Here is an 18,954-nt window from a genome sequence, read left to right as displayed (position 1 = left end):
GGTTTCTTAAGTCAGCCTGTGGTTAATGTTACCTGGCCTGGGACATACCTTGAGGACAGTGGGCTTCTGTCTGACCCAGGGCAGGTCCAGAAATGCCATTCAAAAGCCAAGTCCTAGAATCAGGGGCCCCAAGAGCCCGCTTGATGCCCTCTGTGGCTGAGCTGGTACCTAAGATGCATGATAGAGTCCTCTTCACTTTTTCCTCCACTTTTCTTGGACAAGAGAAGTGTCTCCCTGAAGCCACCACAGCTGGCATTGTGCTGAATCTCACCTGAAGCCAGCAAGTCTCAGAGTCTCCTCTAAGTCCCATGACATACTTACCTAGGTATTGCTGCTGATGATTAAGGGCCCCAAAGCTCTTCAGTTGGCAGGTGACAAATCCTGCCAGGACTAGATCCTTCCCTTCAAGGCAACAGGCTTTCTTCTGGCCCAGAGTATCTAGAAATGTCATCCAGCAGCTAGGACCTAGAAAGGGGGCCTCACAACTCTGACCAGGGCCCTATCCTGCTGTGGCTGAGCCTGTGTCCAAAATGCAAGACAAAGTTCTCTGCATTCTTCTCCCTCTTCTCAAGCAGAAGGAAGAGGTCTCTTTTGGAGCTGTAAGCTGTGCCACCTGGGGTTAGGGGAGGGGTGATGCCAGCACTCCCTTAGCTGCCTTGGCTGGTGTCTCAGTAGGTCACATGCCCCCTAGATCACAGGCTCTGGGCCCAGTTCAGCACTTGGGCTCACCTAGGAGACTGCCTTTCAAGTTTATTTAAGGCCCATAACACTTTAGCCCACAGTGGTGAGGCTTGTGGAGAGTCAAGTTCTAGCCACTGGGATTGGCAACTTTTCTCTGACTAGGGCTGGTTTAATGCTCTCCCTCCATGGGCAGGGATCAGCTGAGTTTGGTCCAGTTTTGCTTCCTGCTGTAACAAGGGCACCACTGAGTTCAGTGCCTCACAGTTGCTGTACTCCTCTCTCCCCAGTGCATAGAATTGCCCTCTGTACCATGCCAGTGCTGCTGGGAGATGGAGGGGTGGTGTTGGTGATTCAAGATTGTTTTTCCTATGTCTTTAGTGCCTCTTTTAATGACATGAAGTTAAGACAAGGTACTGTGAGTGCTCACCTGACTTTTGGTTCTTATGAAGGTAGTTTTCTGTGTAGACAGTTATTAAACTGGTGTCCTTACGGGGGAATGATCAGTGGAGCCTTCTATTCTGCCATCTTGCTGTGCTCCCTCTTCATTTTCTTCTTCAGTGACTGAATCTCAATGTGCCTCAGTTTCCTCATCTGTCTTGTACATGGTAGTAATAATACATAGTTGTTGCAAGTTTAAAGGAGAGAATAGTTAGCTCAGCCCCTTCCTGACTTATTAACAATACACATGGAGCTCATAAAGAGTGTTTGGCATACAGTGATTAATAAATGGTGGTGGTGGTTGTTATTTTCAGTTTCCATGTTTCCTCCTGCAGTGCTAGTCATCCATAATATAGGCTTAACAAATATTGTTGAATGGATGAATATTTCCTCTCCAATACACTTTTCAATTTTTCATTGGTTTCCTTACATGCATATTATAAAAATGTTGTTTCTCTTCATTTAATTCTGAAACAAACAAACAAAAAAAACACCTAGGGATTTAAATAGGTTTTACTATCTGATATAAGAAAATAGATCAATGCTTTGAGAGAAATTTTTTTTTCTTGGTACAAAATTTCAAAAGGAATTTATTATAAGAGTATTTATGGGGCAGGAGGCTAGTAGAGTGAAGACAGCTCATTTTTCTAAAACCTACTTAACATGTTGAAATTAGAAAGACATTTTTCCATTAAATACAGGAACTGTGTCAAATTACATTGACAGTCCAGAGGGATTAGGTCAGCTGGGAGGTGGATAAGAGAGAGCTTGTGTGTTCCCCTGTATCTAGAGATTCCACTGGGAAACCAAAGAGAAGATTGGTGTGTGCAGATGGGTAGGTATAATCCAGAAATGGCTATTTGAAATAACCTCTTACATCATAGGTATATTTTTGTCTTTAGGGAGCAGTGTTGTCAGTAATTTACTGTAATTGCGATAACCAGATCATTAAACCATGTCTGCAGAGACCACGTAAAAATACATCTGCCCTTTAAGTGACAGTGTATCAAAGGATATACTAAGACTATTTTAATCAAATAATATTACTATTTTTATTTTTCTATTTTTTTTTTCTTTTGTGAGACAAAGTCTTGCTTTGTTACCCAGGCTGGAGTGCAATGGCGTGATCTCAGCTCAGTGCAACCTATACCTCCCTGAGTTCAAGCTGTTCTCCTGCCTCAGCCTCCTGCATACCTAGGACTACAGGCATGCGCCACCATGCCTGGCTAATTTTGTTGTATTTTTAGTAGAAACAGGGTTTCACCATGTTGGCCAGGCTGGTCTTGAACTCTTGACCTCAGATGATCCACCCACTTCTGCCTCCCAAAATGTTGGGTTTACAGGCGTGAACCACCATGCCCAGCCTATGAATTGTAATACAGTTTCCCGTAGATCAAGTGGGTATTTAAGTTTCACATACGGGCACACACACACAGATCAAGTGGGTATTTAAATTTCACATACAGGCACACACACATACACACACACACACACACACACACACACACACTTCGGCATCCCTTCAGAAAATGAGAGCCTACCAGTATATACTTAGTTGTTTTGTAGAGTTAAGTGATCATGGTAATGGTCAGCTGGGAGGTGAATAAGACAGAGTTTTGTGTGTTCCCCTGTAGATTCCATTGGGAAACCAAAGAGGAAGATTGGTGGTGTGTGCAGATGGGCAGGTATAATCCAGAAATTGCAGTGTTGTCAGTAATTTATGGTAATGATTCAGGATGTTATACTGATTTTATTTAGATTTTTCAGAAGATTCTTCAACAAAAGTTATTAAACCATGAGTCAATTTGGGATCAGAAGAAAGTTTTGTCATAGAATAAAAAACTGGTCTTAAAACAGGGAGACAGCATGGTGGGCTAACAGGCATTTCCCTCAGTGGAGATCAGTTAGCGTAAAAGGTCCTAAGGGCTGGGTGCCATGGCTCACGCCTATAATCCCAGCACTTTGGGAGGCAGAGGCGAGCAGATAACTTGAGGTCAGGAGCTCAAGACCAGCCTGGCCAACATGGTGAAACTCCTTCTCTTCTAAAAATATAAAAATTAGCCGGGCATGGTGGCACGAGCCTGTAATCCCAGCTACTCGGGAGGCCGAGGCAGGAGAATCACTTGAACCCAGGAGGTAGAGGTTGAAGTGAGCCAATGTCAGGCCACTACACTCCAGCCTGGGTGACAGAGCAATACTCTGTCTCAAAAAACAAAATAAAATAAAAGGTCCTAGGATTTAATATGTTTTTATAAATGATATGCTAAAGTGACTTCATAATGTAATGTCCAGGTTTTTTTGACAACTGCAAGTTGCAAAAAATAAAATTGACAGAAATGAATTTCAAGGAGATAGAAATACCTGCATGAACAGATGAAAGAGTTATGGGTAATAGATAATACAAAGGAATTAGTAAGAAAACAGAATCAGATTGTTTACCAAGTGGCCAATGTGATTTAGGAAAGGGCTGAGAGTCCCTGTAGCCTATTGTTAGTGAGAGGCTTCAGCCAATGTAGTTCCTTACTACCATCAATAAAAGTGCTGAAAATTACTGTCCTACTCATACCAAACATTGATTCGGGGGGTGGTATAAATACCAGAAAAAAAAAAAAAGAAATTTAAGCAGAGGAGATACATTTTGCAATGATAAATCTATAAGGAGTTATAAAAGGAAACAAGGCATGCTTTATGAGAAACTTTTTAAGCCTAGAGAAAACATCTGGTCAACTGAGCAGATGTGAAATTCCTTTCCTTACACTGCAAACACATAGAATATTAGATAAAATATATCATTTTTCTGGCCGGGCGCTGTAGCTCACGCCTGTAATCCCAGCACTTTGGGAGGCTGAGATGGGTGGATCACGAGGTCAGGATTTCAAGACCAGCCTGGCCAAGATGCTGAAACCCCATCTCTACTAAAAATACAAAAATTACCCAGGTATGGTGGCATGTGCCTATAATCCCAGCTAGTCAGGAGGCTGAGGCAGGAGAATCTCCTGAACTCAGGCGGCAGAGTTTCCAGTGAGCAAAGATTGCACCACTGCACGCTAGCCTGGGCAACAGAGCAAGACTCTGTCTCAAAAAATATATATCATTTCTCAAAAAATATTAAATTCATGTTTGTGCAAAAAAGTAAGAAAGAAAAATTTTCAAGTGCCAGAAATATATAAGAAATCCAGAGCCAAAGCTTTGTGTGGGAACCCACAAGGAACCTCAGGACTACGACTCTACACATGCCTGGGGATGGGAGCCAAAGCCACATACATACCCTGCTCATATCGTGGAGCTGGAAGTAGGCTTGCTGCGTAAAGCTGGGAGCTGAGAAAGTGTTGTAGCCCTGGTGAACCAGGCAGTAAATTCTACCTGCAAGTTGTTATAGGAAGCAGCCACCCACACCACCTCATGCGTGGAGACACACACCTTCCAGAAGTGGGCCTACCACTGCACCTTTCCTTTGTGTGGCTTCATATTTGCTCTGCTTTCTCCATGAGAAAACCCCGAACTGAGAAAATAACTCAGAAGCTGATCCCAGTTCACTGAATTCTATAGGGGTCTGGCAGGGTCAGCTTCAAAAGCAATCCTATTGGGTTTTGGTTGTTTCGTGTTTTTTCAGCAAAATACCATGGACCTCTCATAATGATAAAATCATCAGCAGAAATTGCAAAATACTTACCTATACACCCCCTTTGAAGTTAACCAGTAGAAGCAACAAAATAAACTGAAAAACCAAATAGAGAAATCTTAAGGGAACTTTAAAAATCAATGTGTCTAAGCTATTAAAAGATAAAAAGGGATTTCCCAAGTGGGGGAAAAACAGAAGAATTTGAAATAAAATAGAAATACTAGAAAAACAAATCATTGAAAGGGAAAAAGTTCTGTTCCTGCTACTAATTATTGAAATACAGGCAATTTTTCATTATTCTGTGTCTTGGTTTCCACATCTGTAAAATAAAGTAAAAATACCTTCCATCTGTTATATTAAAAGCATTAAATGGAACTAAAAACATATTAGTCTCCAATCTATTTCCCTATCACTATACAGGTATAGTAGCCAGATATTCTGTCTCAGTTTTAAACACTGTCCTCTGTCTTGTCATCAAACCATAGAACCAGGTTTAGCATTCATCAGAAGATTGTAAACATCGATATATAAAGGTCTGAACAAGGCAGGGGGAAGGGAAGGGAATGTGCCCCAAGCTACCTGTATTTCTGGAGCATAAAGTTTAGTTACTGCTTTGTCTTGGAAGGCCCAGAGCAGGGGGGTGCACAGGACCCAGTGTAGAATTGGGCCATGGCCTTCCCAGCTACCTTGCTTCCATCCTGGCTTATTTCCTATGTAAGTGTATGGGAAAGTTCCCTGTGGAATTGGGCAGAAAAGGCCTTACCTGGCTGTCAGGTGCAAGGTCATGGCTGAAATCTGAAGCCCTACAAACCCAAGCAGTCTAAGAGGATGCAGAAACACCTAGCTTAGTCTCCTCTGATTGTGGCACTGGAAGACCATGCAGAGCAGTTTGGGAGTGAATCAACCCCAGAATCCTTTATAAATCCCCTGTAAGTCCTGGTTTCTGCTTAACAACAGGACACTTTGTCTCTTACACATGCACACACATTCTCTCTCGTTTACTTCTCTTTAACTTGCTTCCATTTTTTATCCTCCCCTGTTCTCCTTCTGCCTCTTTTTTTTGTCTCTTTCCCCTCCTTATCCAAGTCGCTCTTCCCTGCTTATTTTTTAGGCCTTTCATCAACCCCTGTAGGTACATTTCACCCTTGGATAGCCCTTGGGCTAAAGACACTCCAGCATGCTCCACCTATGCTCTGCCACAGGGTTACTAATTCAAAAACAATCTTTAGTTTCCCCTAGAAGGAATGAAGGCACTGCACCAGCTTAATGCAGACAAAATGCCCAAGTAACCATGGAGAAATGTGCATCTTGAAATTCCTGACCTTACACCCAAGTCTCCATAAATCTTGGCTCTGCTGTATCCTCATCTTATGATTCAAATAATGAGGCTGATGTTTCCTTGGGATGTATCTTTCAGGTATAAGAGAGCAGAGACAGCAGCTTTACCAAATGAATGAGCTTCTTTTCTCTGTACTACAAGGGATGTGGTGGCAGTGGAGAGCACCTAGGTTCATGGCTCCTTCAAAGAATGGGGAAGGCACAGAACGAATGAGTAAGGTCAGCTGATAGATTACTCTATATAGGCTTCAGCAAATATTCCTGCTTTTATACCAAGTCGCTCATTCATTGCCCTATGCATACATGCATGAGAGTGTCTTTATTTGCCATTACAGAGCCAGAGAGATGCACAGTTGGACTGCCCTCAGACTAAAGGTGTACAATTCCTATGGCCTTGACTTACTTCCCTGAGGGTTTATGTTTAGTGAGTAGCACCAATTTTAGGGAATCAGTTAGCAGGAATTTACTCATTTTAATTAGGTTTGTATTTTTAAATTTCCTTTTGAAAGTAACATATATTATGGGTTGATGTGTGTAGAGAGGCAAGAGGAGAGAAACAAGGAAATAGAGGAAAAAAATATGACTTGAATCCCGAGGAATCAAACAACCATGTTGACAGGTCATGTGTTTACTTTCAAACTTTTTTCTTGCATACTCGAAGGCTTTTAAAAAAGTGACTATTTAATTTTATATCCTGCTCTTTCTTTTCAACATTATCGCATATATTTTCTTATCATTACGAACCCCTTTATAATTGTAAGTGCTTTTTAATGATTTTTTGAGACGGGGGTGTCACTCTGTCACTCAGGTTGGAGTGCAGTAGCACAGTCTCTAGTCACTGCATCCTCTACCTCCTACGCTCAAGCGATTCTGCCACCTTAGCCTCCTGAGGAGCTGGGACCACAGGTGTTACCACCATGCCCAGCTAATTTTTTGTATTTTTTGTTTCAAACAGAAATGAAGTTTCGCCATGTTGCCCAGGCTGGTCTCAGATGCCTAAGTTTAGCTGATCCACCCACCTCAGCCTCTCAAAGTGCTAGGATTATAAGCGTGAACCACCATGCCTGGCCATAATGTTTTTTAATGAGTTATTTCTTTGATGGATATAGCATAGCATTATTTACAAAACCTTTCCCTGTTTTTGGAAATGTGGGTTGGTTCCACTTCCTGCTATTATAAATACTGCCATGATGACCATCCCAGGGTATAAAACATTAACAGGAATGCCTTGAGATTCCAGTATGTGTCAGGCCTCGGGCTGGGTCCTGGGGGAATATACATGGTCCCTGGTGTCAAGAATTTACAATTTATTTTGGGGGATAATGACATAATCCTAAGCACTTTCCTTTTGTCCTTTCAGATTAGTAAGATGAAAATAATCCTAAATAATATTGAATTTTTAAAAAGAAAGCAGAACCAAGAGAGGATATATATATATTGATTGCAATTGATATATGGCGCATGTCTAGATTGACCAAGACAGAAAATGAATTGTTAATCAAAGCAAATACTGGGGAGATTAAGTTCAAACAGCAACTGGTCTAATTTGAATTTCAGTTTTGCCTGATAAATATCTAATAACTGACACAAGACTATACATTTTCCCTCATGATTTAAATGCTCTGATTAGAGTTGATTGTTTTTCATAAATCTGAAAATGTGATGTGTAAACATTCAGTGGGAACATGTCCATTAAATTGGAACCAACATTGGTGGCTGATTTTCTGAGTTGCAGTTCTGGCTTTATGGGCCCATTGAGATCTACTCTTCCCTTGTTTTCTTTTGTATAATTATTTTGAAGCTCATAGAAAAGTATTCCAAGAAAGAATTAGGAAGTTCACTAAACTACAACAGATTTTTATTTTTTATGAGACAGAGTCTTGCTCTGTTGCCCAGGCTGGAGTAAAATGGCACAATCTGTGCTCACTGCAGCCTCTGCCCCCCAGTTCAAGTGATAGTCCTGCCTCAGCCTCCCAGGTAGTTGGAATTACAGGCACCCGCCACCACGCCCACTAATTTTTGTATTTTTAGTAGAGACGGGGGTTTCACCATGTTGGCCAGGCTGGTCTTGATCTCCTGATCTCAGGTGATCCACCCGCCTGGGCCAAAGTGCTGGGATTACAGGCATGAGCCACCACACCTGGCCCCAGACTATAACAGATTTTACAAAGAACATCACGATGGTGGGTGTGTGTGTGATTGAAGGGGTGTTACTGTAGAGCAGGGTGGAATAAACACAGGTAATAAACTAGGAAACAGTCTATTTGAAACACCAGGATTTTGGTATATTAGAATGAAGTGTGCATGTGCCAGAGAACCACGTTCTTCCAAACTCAAGCATTTGAAGTAATAGAGCAATGAGGACTTCTGCAGAGTCTGGGCAGGACGATTCATGTGCTGCCTCTGTGCTGTGAGCAGGAATGCATCTCACTCCTTGTTTTCTTATTTCAGATCGATGACCCCCACAGCAACCTTGAGGAGGTGATTAGTGAGGCAGAGGCCATCACCTCTGTGAACAGCCTGGGAAGCAAGCAAGCCTTGAATACAGATTACCTTGATTCTGATTACCGAAGAGGACAGCTGTACCCGTTCTCCCTTAGCAGTGACCTCCAGATGGCCACATTTACTCTTACAAATTCAGCCCCGATGACTCAGTCCTTCCAGGAACGGTGGTACATGAATCTTAACAGCCTAATGGACCGGGCTCTGACTCCACAGTGTGGCAGTGGGGAAGACCTCTATATCCTCACAGGCACAGTGCCCTCAGACTTCAAAGTTAAAGACAAAGTGGCAGTCCCTGAGTTTGTTTGGCTGGCAGCCTGTTGTGCTGTCCCTGGAGGAGGCTGGGCCATGGGCTTTGTCAAGCACACCCGGAACAGTGACATCATAGAAGATGTGATGGTGAAAGATCTTCAAAAACTGCTTCCATTTAACCCTCAGCTGTTTCAGAACAACTGTGGTGAAACTGAGCAAGACACAGAGAAAATGAAAAAAATCCTGGAAGTGGTTAACCAAGTCCAGGATGAAGAGCGCATGGTGCAATCTCAAGAGAGTTCTAGTCCCCTCTCCAGCACCAGGAACAAGAGGTCTGCTCCGTTGCCTCCAGAGGCATCTGAGGGAAGTAGTAGCTTTTTGGGAAAACTCATGGGCTTCATTGCTACCCCATTTATCAAGCTTTTTCAATTAATTTATTACCTTGTGGTAGCAATCCTGAAGAACATTGTATATCTCCTGTGGTGTGCTACCAAGCAGGTGATTAATGGCATAGAAAGTTGCCTTTACCGCCTGGGCTCAGCCACCATCTCATACTTCATAGCCATTGGGGAAGAGTTGGTGAGCATTCCCTGGAAGGTGCTCAAGGTCATGGTCAGAGTCATCAGGGCCATTCTCCGGATCCTTTGTTGTCTGACGAAAGCCATTTGCCGAGTTCTGAGCATCCCTGTTCATGTCCTTGTGGATGTGGCCACTTTCCCTATGTATACCATGGGTGCTATTCCAATTGTGTGCAAGGACATCACAGTGGGCCTTGGTGGCACTGTCTCACTGCTCTTTGACACTGCTTTTGGCACCCTGGGTGGCCTATTTCAGGTTGTTTTTAGTGTCTTCAAGCGGATTGGCTACCAGGTTACTTTTGAAAATTCTGGGGAGTTATAAACTCAAAAAACTAATAGTATCCAGTCACAGTGAATTTGAAAGCTGGAATATTTTGTCTTTACAGTGGGTTTCTGTTCACTCTCAGATATCATTCTATTTTGGCCTTTGGTGAGGATGTCTGGTTGTTTTTGCAAAGGAAGATGGCAGAATTTAGACTTGACAGAAAAGAAATGCTCAGGGTGAGATTAGGTGTAGTAATCTGCTGTTTACCTCCAGTTATATGTGCAAACTTCCAAGTCACTAATAATTTCATTTGCGCACTCTGACACAGATGATCCCCTAAAATGCACTGGTATTTATTTCTGATAATTAAAAATTATAGGGGAGGGAAGTATTAGAAAGAGAACAACTTTAAACCAAAGGGTTTCTGAGAAAAGGAGAAAGGGAGCTTGTTCTTCCCATTGCTCTTTGTAATTTAAGGCAAAACAGATTTTAAAAAACTCTGCAGCCAATTTCTTGGCATTTGCTTCTCTTTCTCCCCAACTCAGCTGACCTTGGTGGGATGCAGATAATGCCTCTCTGTTGAAATACCATTGTGGGGATGTCAAATTTTCTGCACCTCTTAGCTTTCCATGGTTCTCAAGGACAGTATGGTTTCCATTTTCCTCCAAAGTGGAAGTTTGCTACATTTTTCTTTCAGGAAATGATAAGCATTAAAAAAAATCATTTTAGGTAGTAATAAGCATTTTATGCCAAATGTGGCATAACAGAGTTTGAATTGAAGGGCAAAGATTTTCTTTTTTGGGGGCCCCTTTAGTGGTGTAATACAGTCCCCTCAGGTGAAAAGAAGAGAAGGTAGACAGCCCTGCTCTTCGTAGGTGCTGCAGATCCAAGGACATCTTTAGCCCAGCCTGGATTAACTTGACATATCTCCCTGCCCGACAAGGTTGAAATGAAAGATCTATATGTTAAAGTAACATGAAAATTCATATTCTGCAACATACTAGATTTTTCTAATGCACTGAGTGAGTACCTAGTACAGTAAAAACACTCTGACTTATGCCCCTAAATGATTGTTTTGGTACAACTATAGAGTAAAGAGCCACAAAATAAAGATAAAAATTATTCTGGCCATCTCTGAAAAAATATATATATATAAAATACTTAAGAATAATTAACTCTTAGGTAATTAGGAAAAAAATATTAGCAAATTATTCTTATAGTGTGTTTGAGGCTACAAACATAACTCCCCCATTAATACAAGTTAAACATGAGAGCTCATTCTCAATTTTTTTGATCAAGCACTTGTCATTTTAAATCTTGCACTAAAAATGGTAACAAGAGGAACCAAACTTTGTTTCGCACAATTGGGATGGAATCATCTGGATTTTTCTGAATGTTTTAAAGAATTGCTGAGAGATAGGTAACAGCCAAGTATGAAATACTGATCTTGGGGCTACAGCCCAGGATCAATCAGAAAGCTAGATGCAGAAATTCAGGTTCCCAAAAAGGAGAGAATGGTACATCAATCATTTGCATGGGGGTGGTGGATGAGAAACACAAGTGTAGCAAGAGTTACATTTTGCAGAAAAATAGCAGACTCACACCCAGAGTAGAAGAGCAGCCAGCAAGCTGTCATCCTGATCAGTCTGTGATGCAAGCAAGCTTAGGGAGTATGGGTACCACATGGGACCGTGCTAGGAAGATATGCACCAGATTTATCTAAGAAACTTAAAGCAGCATTTTATCAACACTTGTCTTAGGTAGCATAAAGTTTCAATGTCCATTTATTTCAGCAGTGTAAATGGAAAGGTGAGGGTTTGACTTGGTACTTATTGGTCAAGAATCCTGCTGGATAAAGAAAAGGAATTTTAGAAGTGACTAGAGGGACAGTCTGTCCAAACTATTATTTGATAAGGAACTCGAGGCCCAGCGAGGCAACAGGCTAGCCCTCAGTTTCGTGGCTAGCTGAGAGTATATTAGGAACCAGTGTTGTTTGCACATGTCCCATCATACATGGGATGTCAGACACGGGAAGTTTGTGCTATTATTCAGCTTCCTTCCTGGACCATGGCAAGCTTTCCTCATCCGTCAAACAGACTCCAGGCCCTGACTAATCAGCTGAATTTGGCATGTGTGATGAAAACAATTAGCCATCCATGTACAGCATTATGCTTACTGCATCCCATGGAAACTTATTTCCCTCCTAGCACATATCTGCATACTGAAAGGCCCAAAAAGGGCATCCATGGCAACTTGAGTCCCTTAGCACCTGTGCAAGGACCACAACATCCAAACAGCTTCTTGAGAACCATTTGGGAATGTCTTCTTTTTCACATCCAGTTGTTTAGTGTCTGTTTATTCTTGTGTGGCCTGTTTTGAAATCTAAAAAGGGACAATAAAGCAAAAAGTATCAGTAAGGTTAGGTGGCTGAGACCCACTGCCCTGAGCTACTAGTGTGGCTGTGCCTCTGTGTCTCTAGAACTATCTGCATTGGATCTGAAGCCACAGCAGGTGGCTGGACTGCTGGCCTGTTTCTGATGAGCAACGTTGGGCTTTGAGATAGGTGTTGAGGTGGATGAACCCCACCTCTGGCTTAAAGGTCTTGCTGTGGCTCTTTTATGTTCTGAGGTCTTGGGGAGGTCAGCTGCCTCTTCCTCATTATGGAGCTGATGTTTTAGTCTGTGGATGAGCTATGCCTTTGGACACTCCTCTTTTCCATTGTGCCTTTTGGATGTTGGCTTCTCACTCAGCATCAGCACTTCCACCTAAATGCAGGCTAGGTAGTTGGGAGAAGGAACCAAAGTGAAGCACCCTTCATATTTATTCAATCATTCATTCGTCTGTCAAACACATATTTGGACATCAAAGTTGCAGAGATGAACAATGCATGGATTCCGTCTCTGAGGAGTTCAAAATCTAGTGGAGGGAACACAGGGTACAATCGTACTTGTAACACATCAAGGACAAATAAGTGCTGCAAGAAAGGTACTAATAGCATGCTCCTTGGAACAGAGGAAGAAAAACTACGAAATCACGGAAATTAGGGAAGCCTTTACAGAGGGTGTGACAAACTCAATTTGACATTTTTCAAGCTATGTACAATGCTGTGCACTTTGCAGATGCTCAATAAAGTAATTATTGACAACTCATGAGCAGTTCTGTAAAATATCTAAAAGGGGAGAATCCTAATGGCTGAAATGAGGCTTGGGGATTGTGAATTTTTGCCAATTTCTTCTTGATCCACATTAATTCAAGCAGCTTCCGGTCATATCTGACTTTTGTTCATTTCTTTAAATGTTTGCATCATACATGAGAAAACATAAGTCTGGATCAGTGAAACAGGCCTTAGAACTATTTTTCAATTTTATTACTCTAAAAAACTATTTGGTACAATAAGTGTTTTTGATACATTTTTCATAATTAAGCACCAAAGACTTACTGCTTCACTGAATCTGAATCACATAGAAAATTATAGAAACACTTTTATTTGTTTGTTTATTCCTTAGGAACTCCCACAGTGAGAGAAATTACAAGCAGTCTCTGACAGGAGCTAGTCCTCTCTGTGACCTTTAGTAGGGTGATCCTCTGGGATGGAGGTGGCAGTAATTCTTGGCTGCCTTCCCAGTGTGGGCAGCATCTTGCCTAAACTCACCACAAAATACTTGTTTTTCCAAATGTTGCACTATAAGCAATGTAGTGTGGACTGCTTGACTTTCATTAATGGGTTCTCAGTCTTCCCGTTGTCTCTCTCTATAGGTATTTTCCCCCAGGTCATGATTGATGTCTAACAACACTACACTCCAAATCAATTTTTAAATTTAAATTTCACTAAAGAAAGTGCTCATAATCACTTGTCGTCTTTGATTATCCGTGGTGAGGGGGTGGATGTAAGATGACTTCTGGAGGCCAATACTTCCTAATGGTTAAGAGCCCACGCTCTAAAGTCAAAATGGTGTAGTCACAAATCCTAGCTTCCCCACTTAACTATGTGATCTTTGGCAAGTTACTCACCTTAACCTTCTCATCTATACAGTTATGAGTACCTACCTCAAAGGGTTGCTATGAGTGTTAAATGAGTTAATGAACATAAAGCATTCATCATTTACCATGCTTGGCACATGGTAAGTGCTCAGCAAATGTTAGTTGTTGTTGCTAGATCTGCTGTGGGCAATGATATTTACACTTCCAGGACAAAACTGGTTGGATGGCGCCTTAGAGGTCAGGATGTTTCTAGATCAAAGCCGGAAGGACCAGGATCAAAGTATGATCTGAGAGTCAAAGTCACGAATGAAAATGAAGCAAGTCAGAACCTCATCAGTGGTATCTGTGATTCTGAAGGTACCAGTGAGGGTTGGACCTGGAGTCTCAGAAGAGGAGAATCAGAGAACTGAAACTCAACATGTTTCCAGCACTATTGAGTTTTACTTCATACTCAAGCTTCCCAAATCCAAACACGTCGTCAGCATCTGCTTTGAAGGTAAGCATTGCGGGTAGGATGCAGCAACCCAAAGATGGCAGTGAGAAAGCGGCAGAGCTTCTTGGACACTGTGTCTGTGAGTGTGGGTTGGTAGGGGAAAGGCAGATGATCATTTTCTCTTGGACACTGTGTCTGTGAGTGTGGGCTGGTAGGGGAAAGGCAGATGATCATTTTCTCTTGGACACTGTGTCTGTGAGTGTGGGTTGGTAGGGGAAAGGCAGATGATCATTTTGGAAGAGGGCCTTGGGGTTCACTAGTTTTGTTGTCCTGTGACACTTTTGGGAAAGTCTTCAAACCTTTGTGAGATTAATTCCTTATCTATAAAATGTGGGTAATAAAAATATCACCCCATAGCGTTTTTGTAAAGATCAAGTGAAACTAGCTTTGCAAACTACCAGTTATCATAAAAATGCAAAGATTCATAATTATCTTTCCAAGGTTGATCCTATTTGTTTAAAATTTGGTGCATACTTCATTTTTTAAAAGGTGAGTAGATGTGAAAATTAAAGTGGTTATTCAGAAAGCACAAATGGCTTAGCTAGAAATTGGGTTTGACAATAAATGTTGAACATTATGCCTTGAAAATGTAAGATCCTCAGAATGCTCCCTTATCCATCCTAAAATCCTACTTGCTTAAAACCCAGTCAATCCCATCTTCAGTAGACTCCTCCGCACACCTCATGTCCATTTGCTTTTCTCCTTTCTGGGTCGGCTGAGTCACTGAAATGAGTAGTAGGCACTGAAATGAAAGGCACCATATGAGTCGTGTAAAGCCTGAAAAGGAACAAGTGTGAGACAGTGAACAGTCATGGTAAGTCTCTGAGAACTGGCAGAAGCTGCCCAGACTGCCCCTGCCAGCCTGCATACTGAAGGCCAGCTCAGGCCTGCCACTGACGTCTGCCCCTGCAAAAACATCAGACAGCAGCTTCTGGGATTTAGTTTATTTAGGCCGTACCAAGTGTGTGTCTCCAGCATACTTGCTGATTTGGCATATCCAGAAGTATTTTGTTCACTGCATCTAGAAGGAAACCTCCTCAGGGAAGTAGAAGTCTCAGAAGTGAGGAAGTGGCAAGCTTGTGGAAAGGGGAGAGTGTTCCCGGAACACAGGAGCCGAGTTCCCTCCTCTGAGTTGCTGTACATTTTCTGGATGTCATCCTTGGTATATTTGCAAAACAAGAAGAGAGGGACCGTCTCTAGGGTCTTTTCAAAATGCAGGCAGTAAATCCTTGGTTTTCAACAAGTACTTTCTGCTTGAGATTCTGACTGAGTTCTATCAACTTATCTCTCCTATATGAGGGTTACCAAAAGCCAGAGAAATTCCCTGGGACATTATCAGGAAAGACAGGTCCTGATTAGTCCTGAAAACATCATTATTTTTATTATTCTCACCAGCATTTCTTCTCCCCAGACTTAGAGAATTAATTAGCAGGGTTGCCCTTAGGTAGTGGCCAACCTGAGAGTAAGAAATGTTAGTAATGCTCCTGGCTTCTGTTTAACTCCATCAGTAGCCTGAAGTGTTGCCAGAAATCTCACCACTAGGCACTCTTCCTGTAAGCTAGGAAAATACAAATAATCTGAAAGAAGTTAAAGAGAGAAAGGCTTGACAACCTGAACTTTAAATATTTCGAAGTCCAAAGGCTACATCCTCAGCCCTGGAAAATAAATTCATAAAGTTATTTCAGCTCAGTGCCATTAAACAACAACTTATCTAAGGCCTCATTTTCCATCCTGTTCCAGTCAAACAAACCTTCTGCTCATGGCCTGGCTTCCTATGTTGGTTTGCCTCTCTGGAGCAAGTACACTGAGCATACAGATTTCAGACTCTCTTGGCAATGCTAAACAACTTGAACAAAGTAGCTGTTGATTATGTTTTGGCTTCCTATGTAGCTTAAGAACATAAGATGATAACGGGAGTGCTCTGGTCTATATATCAGCTCTACTTTTAATGTAAATTAATAAAATGTCATTGTAGTGTTGTCCTCAATCTCTTGTGTGTCCTAGCATGAATCCCTTTCTTAGAGCCTCATTGCTTCCAGAAACTCAGCAGAGCCCACATCTGAGCTCTCAAATCTGGAAAATGTTTCAGGTTGTGGTATTTCAAATCAGCAGAGAGAATTCTGCACACCCTTGGTTAGCTTTCCCTGAAATACCTCTGCGACGTTTCCATCTCCTGTCTCGGACTCACCTCTAAACTCTGCAGCCTCTATCTGTGAATCGAATGTCACAGGATGTGTTGAAAAGTCAATAAAAACTCATCCTCTGCCATTGGAGGGCAGAATGCCTTAGTTAGGATTCTTCAAGATGGCAGAATGCATTTGTTAGGATTCCTTTGCTTGGATGCAGTAGAAACCCCTCTCAAACTAGCCTTGCCCCAAATTTACTGGATCATGTAACAAGAATTTAGAAGGGGCCTCTTGAATCAGGGATTCAAACAATGATAGAACTCTATTTGTCATCAATAACTCTGTGTTGTCTTCATTCTCACCTGCAGTAAATGATATTGCTTCATACACTGTGAAGCACAGGGAGCTCTGAATATTCACCCTGGTGGTCTCATATCTGGAGAAGGAGGAAAGCTCCTGTGTTAGTTCTGGCTAGGAGAATCCCCAGGAAGGTTTCTTTTTCCTAGTTGGGTACATGCAATCCTTGGGTCAATCGCTGTGGCTGGATGGGTGCGGTAAGATGATTGACCTAGGCTGGGTTATAGATCCCTATGATGGTGTTGGTAGTTCTCATAGGAAGGACAGAGAAGAGGATGCCAGATAGATATCCACAATAGTCCCTCATAGACTGACTCACAGCTTTATTTAAGACACATGCCCTTTAAATTTATTAGGTGGCTTTTAACTTAGAAACCTCTTTCACATTTATCAGTGGACTGCATCAGAACCACAGATGTGTTTGGTTTCTCTTTTCTCTTAAAAACAGAAGCTATGGCCAGAATTTCCTCAAGGACTGAACAAGCTAGAGCTGAGTAGACAGGGCAAGCACCCTCCAGTTTGTCACTGTCTCCATTGTATCTCTATTGCCTCTCTGACCTGACCCACTTTGTTCATTTAATTTACTTACCTGGCTCCTGTAGCTTTTGGGTTTGCTGACTCGCAATGTGATCTCACATCATTCACATCTATTCTGTGAACACTAATTATTCCCATGTTATTTTAAACCAAGATTCAGAGCTTCAACTGACTTTTCTATGATCACACAATTAGAAGGTGAGACCCAGAACCTAGATTTTAGAGATGAAGATTGTTCAGTCCCCTGCACACGGTTGCACCAGTTATGCACAAGTTTCATATCTGCTGTGTGAAGGGAGCCCTCTAGGGTTGTGTAGTCAGCGCTATATGTGGAAGCCCTGAGGCTATTTTCCCTTCCATTTCACCATAGTTATAATACTGTCTCAAAGTTAATTGAAATAATGCACTTCCTTCAACCTTTATTGCAGAACAAATACTCATAACTAAGTGAAATGATAAATAATCAGATTGGAACAAATAATTCAGTGAATTATATCACTAAGTCTTACCAGAGACAACGTAAAACTTGTCTGACTTATGGAAATAATATAGTTAGGTCTGCAGTGGAGAACTCGCTCTGTAAAGTCCACAACTATTTTAGGAGTGATTTTATTGTCTTGAAATTTTTCTTGCTATACAAATAACCTTAATCTCCCAGTTTCCATGTGATTAAAATGAGAGGTTTGCATTCAATTTTATAGTAAGACAGTGATGCTTAATCCTGGTTGAACATTAGAATCGCCAGGGAGGTTTTACTGATTTTTTAAACTAATATTAGGGTCCCTCCTTAATGGTTTTAGTATAAGCTTCAGCAAAGAGGATATGCAAATAGCAAAAAGTACATGGAAAGATGCTTAACCTCATTAGTCATTACAGAAATGCAATTTAAAATCACAATGAGATCAACTATGCTCACTGTATAGTATAAAGTAGACCCAGGCAAAAATGGTGAGGGTATGTAGCAACCAGAGCTCTCATAAATGTAAAGTGGCACAACCACTTTGGAAAGCTGTTTGCTTCTTAAAATGATAAACCTATGCCTACCATATGATTCAGGCTTTCCACTCCTAGGTATTGATCCAAGAGAAAAGAAAACATAGATCCATACAAAGACTTGCATATGTATGTTCGGAGCAACTTTATTTGTAACCATCCACAGCCAGAAAAAAAAAATGTCCAGCAACAGTGGAATAGATGAACTATGGTATCGCCATTCAATGAATGCTATTTATCAATGAAAAGAAACTGACATATATAGCCACATGGATAAATCTCAAAAAAATTCTGCTGAGTGAAAGAAGCCAGACAAAAGAAAGACAGCATATGATATTTCATTTATATAAAATTCTAGAAATGTAAATTAATCTATTGTCACAAAAACCAGATCAATGTTTTCTTGGTGATGGGATGGGGAAGTAGAGAAAGATTACAAAGAGCATGAGGAAACTTTACAAGATATTGCATATGTTCATTATCTTGAATGTAGAAAAGAGTCAGGATATATATCTGTCACTGTGCATCAAACTGATTGTTAAGTATGTAGTTTATTGTATATCAATTATACTTCAATACGACTGTAAACAACAATACTGATGCCTGGATCTCAGTCACAAAAATTCTGATTTAATTGGTTTGGGTGGGATTTGGCATCTGTAAGTATTAAAAACATCACCTATGATTCTATTGTACAGACAGGGTTGGTTCTGTGATTTTAGATCCTTACAACTTCCCTGAGCCAGGTAATTTGGGAGAAACTTCCCCTGTGTTTTAACTAAAGCAAAAGG

General features: G+C 41.4%; 1 protein-coding gene across 1 annotated transcript in view; it reads left to right on the top strand.

Moving 5' to 3' along the window:
• The window catches only part of ENDOD1 (endonuclease domain containing 1), a 37,910-nt gene extending 25,085 nt beyond the window's left edge, over positions 1–12,825 (top strand). Inside the window, exon 2 of the mRNA XM_032295727.1 lies at positions 8,531–12,825. Coding sequence (XP_032151618.1) covers positions 8,531–9,733 — 1,203 coding nt within the window. The 3' untranslated portion in view covers positions 9,734–12,825. The remainder of the gene's footprint in view (positions 1–8,530) is intronic.
• Positions 12,826–18,954: the final 6,129 nt, after the last annotated feature.

Source organism: Sapajus apella, unplaced genomic scaffold (assembly GCF_009761245.1).
Source record: "Sapajus apella isolate SASKATOON/1434 unplaced genomic scaffold, GSC_monkey_1.0 scaffold34, whole genome shotgun sequence".
In the NCBI taxonomy this organism is placed as follows: domain Eukaryota; kingdom Metazoa; phylum Chordata; class Mammalia; order Primates; family Cebidae; genus Sapajus; species Sapajus apella.
The sequence above is the reverse complement of the archived record's forward strand: the minus strand, read 5'-3'. Positions and strand labels throughout refer to the sequence as shown.